Source organism: Castanea sativa, chromosome 12 (assembly GCF_040712315.1).
Source record: "Castanea sativa cultivar Marrone di Chiusa Pesio chromosome 12, ASM4071231v1".
Lineage (NCBI taxonomy): Eukaryota > Viridiplantae > Streptophyta > Magnoliopsida > Fagales > Fagaceae > Castanea > Castanea sativa.
The window spans coordinates 5,638,545-5,651,277 of record NC_134024.1 but is presented as its reverse complement, the minus strand read 5'-3'; the positions used below and the strand labels follow the sequence as shown (position 1 = coordinate 5,651,277).

General features: G+C 34.4%; 1 protein-coding gene across 1 annotated transcript; it reads right to left on the bottom strand.

Moving 5' to 3' along the window:
• Positions 1-3,519: 3,519 nt before the first annotated feature.
• On the bottom strand, positions 3,520-8,708 carry LOC142619016 (uncharacterized). Its single transcript, XM_075792089.1, has 7 exons — positions 8,382-8,708; positions 7,416-7,735; positions 6,205-6,456; positions 5,803-6,108; positions 5,341-5,682; positions 4,881-5,225; positions 3,520-4,675 (listed from the first exon to the last, which is right to left on the bottom strand). Exons 1-7 carry the CDS (start codon positions 8,542-8,544, stop codon positions 4,541-4,543), a joined length of 1,863 nt encoding a protein of 620 aa, XP_075648204.1. The 5' UTR covers positions 8,545-8,708; the 3' UTR covers positions 3,520-4,540.
• Between the last annotated feature and the right edge of the window lie 4,025 nt (positions 8,709-12,733).

The window sequence follows — 12,733 nt, the reverse complement described above, 5'->3', positions numbered from 1 at the left end:
ATGGATGTAAAAGCTGCTTTTCTAAATGAAGACCTAGAGGAAGAGATTTATATGGACCAACTCGAATGCTTTGTAGAGCTTGAACAAGAAAGTAAGGTATGTAAGCTAACTAAATTCCTATATGGCTAAAAACAAACACCTAAACAGTAACATGAAAAGTTCGATTTCTGCATGATTGAGAATGGTTATAAATCAAATGAATGTGATAAATATAATTATTCTAAATCATGGAATAATTTACATGTTATTATTAGCCTTTAAGTGGATGATATGTTGATTTTTGGCTTAAATATGCATGTTATAAATGAGACAAAAAATATGCTTAAAAGCCATTTTGATATGAAAGATCTTGGTAAGACTAATTTTATTTTAGGCATGAAAATTACAGAAACATGTGATGAAATATTTCTTGATCAATCACATTATGTTGAGAAAATATTGTGAAAAATATAATTTCATTATCACAAAAGTGTAGATACTCCTTTTGATTCTAGTATTCATTTATTTCCTGTGAATTATGATGATAAGATTTTTAATCAAAATGATTATGATAGCATCATTGGTTGCGTTAAGCTACTGATTTTACTAGACCTAACATTGCATATACAGTAGGAGTGCTTAGTAGATTTACTAGCAAGCTTAGTAGAGATCATTGGCTAGCTATTGAGCAAGTCATGAGATATTTAATCGGTACCAAAAACTATAGCTCATTTTATAAAACATACCCTGTTGTGATTGAAGTTTTTAATGATGCCGATTGGAATACTTTATCAAGTAATTTTCTCTCTACCATTGGTTATATTTTTACCTTAGGTAGTGGTGCTGTTTGTTGGAAATCTAAAAAGCAAACAATAATTGCTAATTCAACAATTGAAACTGAATTATAGCATTAGCTTCAACTAGTGTAGAGGCAAATTGGCTTAGAGATTTGTTATATGAAATTCTACTTTGGGAAAAGCCAATTCCACCTATATTAATTCATTGTGATAACACTGCTAGAATTGGTAAAGTTAAAAACCTTTATTAAAACAGTAAATCCAGACCCACAAGAAGAAAGCACAGTACCGTGAAATCTTATTTGAGTAGTGGCATCGTAACTGTGGATTATGATAAATCTAATAATAATTTTGTAGATCTATTTACCAAAGCCTTGGCAAAAGATAAAGTCTGGAATACATCGAGTGGAATTGGACTAAGGTCCATAGATTCATAAGTCATGTATGAGGATACCCAACCTAAGGACTAGAGATCCAAAGAATTGGGTTCAATGGGAAAAACGAATCATATGATGATCGTAAGAAATACACTATTTATTTCTTTAATTATTTATTTTGTAAATAATTTTTTAATTATTCATCCTTATGAAATAAGTGCATTTATCTTGTAATGTGGAGAGGTTGAGTAAAAAATTTTAAAAAAATTTGTAGCTCATATAAATGGGGTATTGAATTACAAGAGTACCCTTGAAAAAATTTCACCTATGTGAGCGTGGGGGTAGGGCCACTCCCTATGAGATTTAGACTTAATATCAAATATACTCATGAAACTAGGATCAGAACACAACCGTAAAGTGCAGCTATAAAAACTAATGTCAACATCTGGTTGTTATGTGTAAGCAGCGATGCTTAATTTCTCCAAAGCAGTCTTAGTTCAAATTGGAGACCATTACGACTCCGAAGTTGAGATTGTTGTTTTACTAAGTGAAGGTTCAATGCAAAGCACACCTTCATGATGCACAGTGACCTGTCTTTGCCTAGTAATCTCTTTTTAACTAAAAAAATTTAATATTAAAATGAGTGGGAGATTGTTGGAGCATTTTAATATTAATTAATCAAAATGAATTTATATGACTATATAAATGTAAAGATGTGAGAGTTAATATGGAAAATGAGAAGTTAGTGAAATATTTAATCTCACATTGAAAATTAGAGAGACTTTTTTATTCTTTTTAAATGTGGTGATTAATAGGTTGATATGTATTGTAGCAATTTGTGGGCTAGATACATTCAAAATATTTTCCTTTTTCATTAGTGAGTAAATGACTTTTTTATTATGGAAAATGAAGAGTCATTCACCTACTTAATAGATTAGCTGTTGGGTCTATTTATTTATTCAGAAACTCTTTATCTCATCCATTTAATTATGTAACTCCAACCTATCAGATTTGTCTAGCAATTAAACTTGCAATACCCATTATATCAGAATAATAGATCTAGTTAATCAGATTAATTTGGGTAGTAATTTCATGAGGCTCATTGAACCCATATATAGACTCATTCAGACCCATCCAAGTTACTGAAATGTTACAGCGTTAACACACCCAAAAATCCAGCAATTGCAAGCATTTTTATACACTAAAAAATAGAGAGGTTCTAGGCAAAGAAGAATGTTCTTTATAGTGGAGTTTTGGGTTTAAACACTTTGTGCAGAGGTTGTTCTAACCATACAACACTTGTTAAGTTGTTGTATCCTGGAGGAGACAAGTCAAAGAAGGTTTGCACCAGTTACAAAGTTTAGCCAACCAAAGGCTTGAATCTTCTTTAAAAATAGCAAGTGTCGCGCCTCAGTCCAAATAGTGTTGTGTATTTTCTAATCTCAAATTAATAATATTCAGAAGAATTATACAGTTTCTCTTTATGTTATTTCAATTATTATTGTGTTTGCATCAACACAATTTTTAGTCTTTTTTTTATAAGGAGGTTAGAAACCTTTTTTTAAAGGAGTCTTAAGTCTTGGGCCACCACGATTATGCCTTCCACCCAAGATTCATGATCAAAAACTTAAAACTTTCAAAAAGAACTGGGCAAATTAAACTACACAGTTGGATTTTTTTTGTTTTAGAAATTAAAAACAGAGAGAGCATGAGGTGAACTCTGATAATAGTACTCGGTAAATATTTCGTTTCTTTTCAAAAAAATGACCTTTTATTAAAAAAAAAAAAAAAAAATTGCTTCTAAGGCCAACCTTTCGAAGCAAGCCACGGAAAATATCCACTCCAAAACATAATTATGAAAACAGAAAAGCAAGAATAATAGGTTTTGAAAGTCAAAGGAGAACATTCTAAGTAAATAAAAATGTATAGCATAACTAACATATTCTGAACATGCATTAGCCAAACTTTAGGGCACCTTAAACTTATGTAAGAAGATTTATCGACTATTCTGAAACACTATTGTGCGAGTTTCAATTGTAAGACTACCACCATTGCAAGCAACCCATCCTTCAAGCTTGAATATATGCACTTAGAATAATAGCAACATTAATAACAACACATTGAAATTCAACAACCATTAAAGCTTTACCTGAAGACATTCCTGTATTTAACTACTGGATTATAACCTGATTATGGCACCTTCAATCTGGAGGTCCTGGACCATGTCACTTATTCCAATCCTATGTACATTAGCCTTTTTCATTGTACATGCTTCAAATCAAGCTCAACTTGATTTCAGTTTTCATGCATTCTTCTTGTCTAAACACACACAAGCAACTAAAACAACCACATTCCAGCATACACATTTTAAACATCCAAACTTTAAAGATGATAACATTAACGAAAATCATCAGTTGACTTGAGAGTACATATCATTACATGTTTACAGAAGTAGACAATTATCAGTACAGCTTAAACATAAATCACACTGCATACAGATTTAACAACAATGAAGCCTTGCTTCCATTTTCATAGTTGCCAAATCCTCATACTAATTCCAAACGATAGCTTAATTCATAATTGTACATATGTAATTTGTTCACAGCACCAGCAAATGAGGACGCGTTGTACTTGTAAGGTCCTCTCATAAGAACACCAAGGGTGTCCAGTGCACCTCAACATTATACATGAGAAGTGATGGTACAGTAATCGATTGTACTTGTTTCACTCTGTAACAGAGTCCAGGGGTTGTTAAAATCTCGATCAAGGATCTTTGATCTCACAATTCTACAAATCTTAAACATCAATGACTTCAACCAGAACTAGAAGTCTATTAAGAACAGGATTAATTAAAATCCTGACCTAGATTGGGTTTTCCAAGAGAAACCTTTAAATTCAACTTGGAGCTGAAATAAGCCCAATCTGGTAGTCTTTTTGAGAGTTTTTTGGAGGGTGGGGTGGGGCAGAGGAGAGTAGAGGGAAATAGGGTGGTAATCAATTTGAGTTGTTGAAGGAGGAAGTAGGCTTTTGAATGTAAAATACCATGGGTCTGTGGTTTGTAAAAGACAATAGCACTATGTTTGGACTGGAGGGAAATGGAAGGGGCAGAGGTGAGAGTAGAGGGAAAGATGGTTGGAATATACTAAAATTATCTTTTGAGGTGAAAAAGAGTGAATCGGTTTGAGGAGACTTTGGGGAATGTTTACAAATGTATGTATGTGGGAAAAGGAAGAGCTCCAATTTGTCTTCAAAGAGTAATAAAAATTCTTTTACTCTGTTTTGAGAACAACTTTCTTTCTTTCTTTTTTCTTGGATAAATTCTTTCCAAGAAAGACTAATAATTCTTTTAATTTTTACCCTTACTAATATTAGTAAGTGTATCTTCAATCAGATCCTATGATCTGATCCCACAGACCCTCCTAGAGATCCTAAGTATGATCCTGATTTTAACAACCCTGATGAAACCTCTGGATTGAAGATCTCATCAAGCGACACCAATTCTGGATCCTCAAGCGCGAACAGCTGTACATAATAACACTGCAAGGTTAGCTTTTAGAAGACCAATTTATCTGAAGATAAAAGATACAAATAAACCACATTGAATAACTCAAAAAGTACCCACAAAGGAGTATAAAAAGTCTTCAGCTGCAAATTAACACAACTTAAATTTTCTTCGAAAAACTTGCAAGATCAATTAATAAACAATATCTTGAGAGTTTTCACTTACCAGATTGGCATCTGACCCACTGCATGACCCATTGTCCTTATCAGAGACCATGTTTTTCAGGGTCCCATCATCAAAAGCAAGATTATCTTGAATGCTAGACATTTTACGAAAGAACTCATCTGGATTAATAAGAATTAAATCCCCAGACTCAGAGAAATTGGGAGCTGGCACATTCATGCCAGATTGGTGATGCACCCTCCAATAACCACTGTTAAAGTCATTGGTAAAAGGGTAAGGGATGCAAGAAGAACCTAACTCTGCTTGCATGTGCGAGTGTAATGGGGATAACATGTCGTAACCTAGTGGCTGTGGTGTGTCAGGGAACATATTTGAGCCTGCCTCCACCTGCAAATCAGCCTGATGTTAGAAATATAAATGAATAAGATAGGTACTTAACTAGTTAACTACCCTTGGAAGAGAGATGTTATTGTTTTATGATTGAATTTAATTCTTTCCTCACCTCATCAGATGTCACTTCTGCCACTTGATTTTTTGCAACATAAGTGTTATAACCATTGTACTCAATGGGCACTACAGTCTTAGTTGTTATTCCATCAGAAATTTCTTCAGGAAGACATCGAAAACTTGTGCGATAATTGTCAGCTTCACCTCCTAATTCTGGAGACACAGAAGCTGGGACTTGCATAGACTGTGCTTCAAGAGAAGCTTCAGCTGTGGTAGAATATGAAACAGCAGTAACGGGGGTTAAAGTTGATGGGGAGAAAAGGTTGCAATCTACTGGCCCTGGTGGAGGGATATAGAACCCTTCGAAGGCTTTGTCCATATCCAGATCGAGGTCAACCTGATGGAAGACAAATGAATTACTGAGATAAGTATATACTTTTAGTTATCTGCAATTCAAATTCCCATAAAATAATAATATTGACAACTGTTTTAAGCTGAAAGTAAAATTCATTCTCACTTCTGTAGTATTTACTTCTGCCGCTTGATTTTCTGCAGCATTTGCATTATAATCATCTTTACATGCAAGGGGTGCTACATTGTCAAATCTTGTTATGCAATTAATTGGATGGTATTCAGCTTGCTCAGGCAATTCTTGAGATGCTGGAGCCAATGTTGGTTCAGATTGTGTTTCTTTATGAGAAGATTTGACAGTGATCGGAGTTGAAACATCAGTAGTGGTAAGGGGTAAACTGGATGGAGAGTCCTCTGGAGGGACATAGAATGCACCCATGAGAAGTTCAATGTCCCCATCACTTAAATCAACCTGACGAAAGAAACATGAGTGCTCAAGATAAGTACTTGATTAATTTACTATACTTCTCAATTCCAAAATAAATAAATAGATATATATATATCTCACCCCTTCCGCTTGATCATCTGCAACATATGCTTCATGATGGTCGTTGTCATTGTTACACTGAACAAGTTCTGTAACATTATACATCATTTGATCAGAAATTTCAGCATAACAAGATTGATTACTTGTTTGATGACTTTCAGCTTGCACTTCCAATACTGAGGATACAGGAGACAGTGCTGGCTTAGACTTTGCAGGTCCACCTTTGTTACTCTTTTCTTCATGATTGAATAAACGACAAAGTACAAAGGACTTCTGCATAATGTTAAGCACCCAAGTGAATTGGACGAACACATCATCCTTACCTTATGTATACTACAAATTGAATTACCACAAAGATGCAAATAACAGAATGTAAATATATATCAGAAATGTTGTAACTAACAATAATGACATAGAGGAGGTTGTCCTACAAAGCCATTTGATATATAATAGGTTTTAGTAAAACTTCTTTTGATTTGGAGCTAGTGAGAGCACATTCACACGAACAATTTAAAAAAAAAAAAAAAAAATCATTGCAAGATAACAATATGAAGCATGGTTCAATCAACTCGATGCAGTCCACAAGCAACAACACCAATCAAAATCCACTATCAATAATATGGATTACAACCACGCTCAACAAAACCTCAATCAAATTAGCACACTCTCACAAGCATCACACACAAATGTCAGAAACACAAACTATCCCAAATCCCATTACATCATAAATGAGACTCACAATCTCAAAACCTATATAGACCCAATGCCACTCTTACATTAACAAAACAAACAAATTCTCAATTCATACATGTGAGTATCATTCAACCCAAAAGAAACCATCAAACTACACACCCTGTTCTTTTAAGAGTCTCCTCCTCTCCCCAAGAGGGGAACTTTTGATCTAAAACCACTAATCCCTTGCGACACTGTCTACACGTAAAATTTCAATATCTATCACTTGATGGATTAAGAATACCCTCTTTAATGAAAATAAAATATTAGAGAGAGAGATCATTAATCCAGCAAGGATGTTAACCCTTACTAAGAATTAACAAAAAATTAACAGCTTCCACAATCCTATCTAATTGAATCAATCCTCTTTTATGGTTACGTTCAATGATTTTGGAGGCAAAACAATCTTAAATCCACACACACACACACAGTTCAGTAATCAATAAAAAATCTCAGGTCAATATCACATTAGTTAATCAAATTGAATAGCAAAAGCCAACCTGACTGGGGTTTTTTCCATCAAACTCCTTCTGGGTTGTGCTGTACTCATGCATTACCCAATTAGTCCCTATTCCCTTCCCTTTTCCCTTAGTACTCCCTCTATGGTAGACCAGAGACTTCTTCATTCCAACCACGATCCCTCCAGACTCGATTTCCCGATCTTTACCGGTTGATTTCCAGAACCCAGCCTTGGTTTGCCTGTTCACCAGTTCCTGTTTCTGACCCCTTTTTCTCTTTTTTGGATTATCGTTCCGATGCTTCTGGCTCAGTACAGTGAAGAAGAACCACTCTTGGTCCTCCGAAGCAATCCCAGCTTTAGCTACAGTACAAGAAACCAGACTTAAGCACAAAATTTTGACACCCAAACTGGGAAAATCACATGACCATGTATATTATATAATTGCTCAACTATGAGATAATTATATGGGCATATTATGCAAATCTTATGTAATCTAGTAAGTATAATACTAACAAAGAAGTCACATAACATTGAAAGTTCAAAAATTTTTACAAAGGCTGATTCAGAATTTTGTTATCAAAGTAAGCAAAAAGAGAAAACAATAGTACTTCCAAATTCACCACAACAAATTAACTACAGAGAAAGTTTCATTCTTTATACAAAAGAAAACGCTAACTAGATACAACATGAACCAGACAACAAGAAGACCAGAAAACAGATACTCACAACAACAACAACAGAAAAAAAAAAACACACACACACACACGGGGTTAGAACTTAGGACTCGAATATAGATTCAAGTAGCTGTCATGATGTCTTAACTATTTCTTGTGATCAAATAATGTAACACACTAGTCCAGCAAAATTCTATTACAAGAACACTGATCAAGCAACAATCAACAAACTAATACAATGTGAAACATTTTCCTACCTTTTCACAAAAAAAGCATTAAATTTTCCATGAAATGAAGGTGGGTGTGTGATAATAGAAAAACAAGAAGATTACTTGGTAAATCCCATGGCTCATCTTCATAGAACTCAATTTCGGGTATAAACCAAATGTCTTTATCATTGCCGGTGATCTTTGGCTTCAGGTAGAACTCGATGAGCTCCTTGTCCTTAGGACTAAATCTGAACCCAGGTGGCAAATCAAAACTCAACACTACCATCTCACAGTCACAGGAAGCTTTTTTTTTTTTTAGTGAGATGCCCTAAAAAAGTTTTACTGAGAAACCCGGAAAATGTTTTACTGAAAAACTATCTAAGAAAGAAAGATATTAGGAATTGGATGAGCTCTTGAAATCCATTACAGAAAACAAGAGCAGTTGTGAGAAAACAGTTTGCCTTGCTCTTATTGTCTTTATACTACTCGTGATAAGTCAAGCCATTGTCAACTATCTTCACAAGCAAGTCTGATACAGTAACCAAGTCTAAATATAAGTTTGGACTTTATTTATTTATTTATTTTAGCGTGAGATTCTAGTTCTAGATTCTTCTGTTCATCTCTTCATTGTTTTAATTTAAACAATAATAATCTTATTAATGTCTTTAAACACTACGCAAAGTACAATTAATTAAGTGATAGTACTAAACATTTTTTATTGTATTAATAAGAACACAACAAATCGTCACAACCTTACCGCAATAAATGCAAAAGTGATATGAAAATGTTTTGTAAATTTATAATTTTTCTTTTTATACCCATCTTTGTAATGCTAGAACAACAACACTCAACCTTATATGTGTTTTCTTTTTTAATATTTATAAAAATAAATAAATAAATAAAGTTACCGCAAGGCGCAAATACATTTTCTTAGAAAAGGCTTATAAATTAGTTTGATAAAAATATTATTATTGATATTTAGTCAATTAACGCATAAGAAAGGTAAAGTTTAACATATTATGATTTTTTTTTTCTATTTTAATATTTTTTAAATATAAAATTTGATAATAATAATAATTATTAATTTGTCTAAAATTATTAATTAGTATTTATTTATTATAATTGAATTTATATATGGAGCTATGTTTTTTTTTTTTTTTTTTAAATTGCAACTTGCAACTTGCAAGCCTCCACATGCAAACACACTCACTCAAGTTCCGCGTGCTTTTCCGCAAACCTTTTATTTTTTATTCTAATAAAGTGGAACCACTATGCGGTCTATGCTTTATTTTGGTACTATTTAAAAAGAAATCAAACCAACTTCTACCTTTTTCATTTAAAAAAAACCTAACTTCACCATGTTTCCATAATAAAACTTTTTTTTGAGGAAGATAAAAAAAGTTTTATTGTGAAAAATTTTAATTGACATTTTATTACTAGTTAATTACATGTACTACTGATATCACTTTTTAACCTATTATTAATAATTTGTTACCTAAGAGATTTTCATATACTAATGGGACATTTTCATAATTTGAGAATAATTCTTCTGCTTCATGGCTTTCGAATGGAGTTATGGTATGTCTTTATGTTAAAATCTCTTTCACTCTCCCCTGTGTGTGTGTTTGTTTTTCAAAAAAAAAAGAATGGGTAATTGTCCCACATTACTTAAAAGTATGTATTGTGTGTAGTATAACTTGTCATTTCCTCCCTTAAAAGTTACCATGACTTTTAAGTGGAGTTGTAGTATGTCTTTGTGTGAGAAATTCTTTCCCTCTCCCCTGTGTGTGTTTGTTTCTATTAAAAAAAAAAAAGTTTCAAAATGTACTTTAAAATCATAATTAGTGCTCTCTAATTTTACTCCCAAATTTTTTTTCAGTATTGACTTAACTCTGTTCCCCCTTTGGTGAACATTTTTTTTCCCAAAAAAATATCATTTTTTCTTCTTCTTCCCTTGCATTCGAAGCACTAGGGTCAGTGTGGGACCAAACTTTTGTGGGTAGCATAGTGTTTTGAGTGATATGCCGAATCTTTGTACTTTATAATAAAGAATACATAATATAAGATAAGAATCTATGTCATAACTCATAAATAAATTAGTTATTGAAAAATATATACTTGTACAGACGACCAGGAAGTGGGATCTTTGCTGCTGTCTGAGATGTATTGATGATTGAGAATGTTCTCGAAATCTTGACAGTTCTTTTTTAGATAGTTACATTATACTGCTTAAGGCCAGGGGGTTCAAATGAAACCCCTGATCTGGCCTAATAAAAAAATTTATAGATAAAATTTTTTAAATATTTTTCATTTTGACCCCCTAAAATAAAATTTTGAACACCCTAATCCTAAATTTTGTTTGAACCCAATTGAAATAAGCTTGAAGCTCGAATATGATCATATTAATTTTAATTTCACAATATTTTTACAATAATATGACACAAGGTGTAATGGCTTTTTATCTAGACCCACAACTAACAATATTTTTTTATTTACCTTTAACAGTTGGTCACCTAGATTTTGTTGTGGAATTTTTTTGAAAGTATTGTGTCAATTCCAAAAATTTTGCTCATTCATAAAAAAAATTATGAATATTCTTTTTAGGATTCTGGCTTACTTTGCAGTTGACAACAAAATGAAGTTGTTGTTCCTAGCACTTTTCTTCTTCATTAACAAAAAAAACTACATCATTGTTACAACCAACAAATCTGTACAAATATGTATCTATATCTGTAATTTTTTCCTCATTCTCTCTATCTCGCTTTCTCCCTTCTATTTTTTTCTTAGTTTTTCTTTCTATCTCCAATCATATCCAATTCCAAGAGAGTGACTAATAGGGGTAAATCCCAGGGTAGACGGATTGAATTAATAGGGTCAGACTTTAAAGACGAAGTAACCAGAGGAGACGATACAGTTGGTATAAAAAAGTTGGTAGATGGATCTGTGACCCGAATGGAAAGATAAGGAGACGGACAGACACTTTTAAGTGAACAGATAAAAAGGAGACGGTCTGTTGAAGCCATGTGTCACCCTTATAGCATCTACATGGCACCCACATGGCATGGGTAGTCTCCAAGAATTTTGGTATGGAAACATCTTGTGCTACACTCCCCACCTTAATTATAGGCATCCCTATAAGGAAATAATCTTGTGAATTGTGAATATTGATGAAGATCTTACCTACAAGGAAATACCCTCTCCACCAAGAAATTAAGGTCAACTCTACACTACTATAAAAACCCAAAACCCTCACAAATCAAGGTATGCGTAATTCTCCCAGCTCTAGCATTCTAAAGTTGTAGAAATTCTTTAACTTAACCTTCAGAGGGTATTTGGCCGGTACCACACGGGTACTCTCTACAAGGTCTTCCTTATTTCTATTTCACAGGTTCTGTCTAGAGCACGTGAGGACTGTGCGGCTCACTGACAATTTTTGGCATCATCAGTTGGCGTCGTCTGTGGGAAGGAACAAGAAAGCAATAGCGGCCATTTCACACTTCCCAGATAAAGGGTTGTATGGTACTCACTCGCTCGATGGCAACCAACAACAATAACGGAGATGAACCACACACTACTTCCCTTGAAAGACAGGTACAGACCCTAGCCGCGGCTATGGAACGCCTTACTAAGCAAAACCATAACCTAGAGGAACAGCTACGCTAAAGGGATGTTGGGCGCAACAGTCACGGAGAGGAGCAAGAGGGCATTAGAGCCGAAAGAAAGGACCGAGTAGGACCAAAAGGCAACAATGCCCCGAGCAGATAAGAGCTACAAGATACTAGCCGTCCATCCGTCTCAGATATGACACCACTACATATGGTCGCAAAGATGTAGATGATGAAGGAGAGGATGGACTTCATGATGAACACCCTCAAGGGGCGGGTGTCAAACGACCTTGACGAGCTGGTCCACCGAACGGACTCACCATTCACGGCACCCGTCACTTTATTCCCCCTTCCTGCAAAGTTTCGTATGCCGAAGATAGAAGCCTATGATAGGTCAAAAGATCCCTTGGACCACCTAGAGTCATTCAAAACCCTCATGCACTTACAAGGTGTGGTGGACAAAATCATGTGCCAAGCCTTCCCAACTACACTAAAGGGTCCCGCAAGGGTGTGGTTCAGCAAATTGACGCCCAACTCCATTGGTACCTTCAAAGAGCTGAGCGAGCAGTTTGCCTCGCACTTTATGAGGGGGCATAGGTATAATAAGTCCACTACATACTTGATGAGCATCAAATAACGGGAGGACGAGACGCTGAGGTCTTACATAACCTGTCTTAACAAGGAAGCCCTCTCGATAGACAAAGTTGATGACAAGATACTTGTTACTGAAGGAAAAATTCTGGTTTTGCATCTCATGCAAAACCCACAGCGGAAGCAATGAACTAGGATCTATTTCATTCATGATTGATAACGTGCACAATGTAAATTTCAGAATTTAAGAACAAGATAGCGTACCTTGGTGTGGAGAAA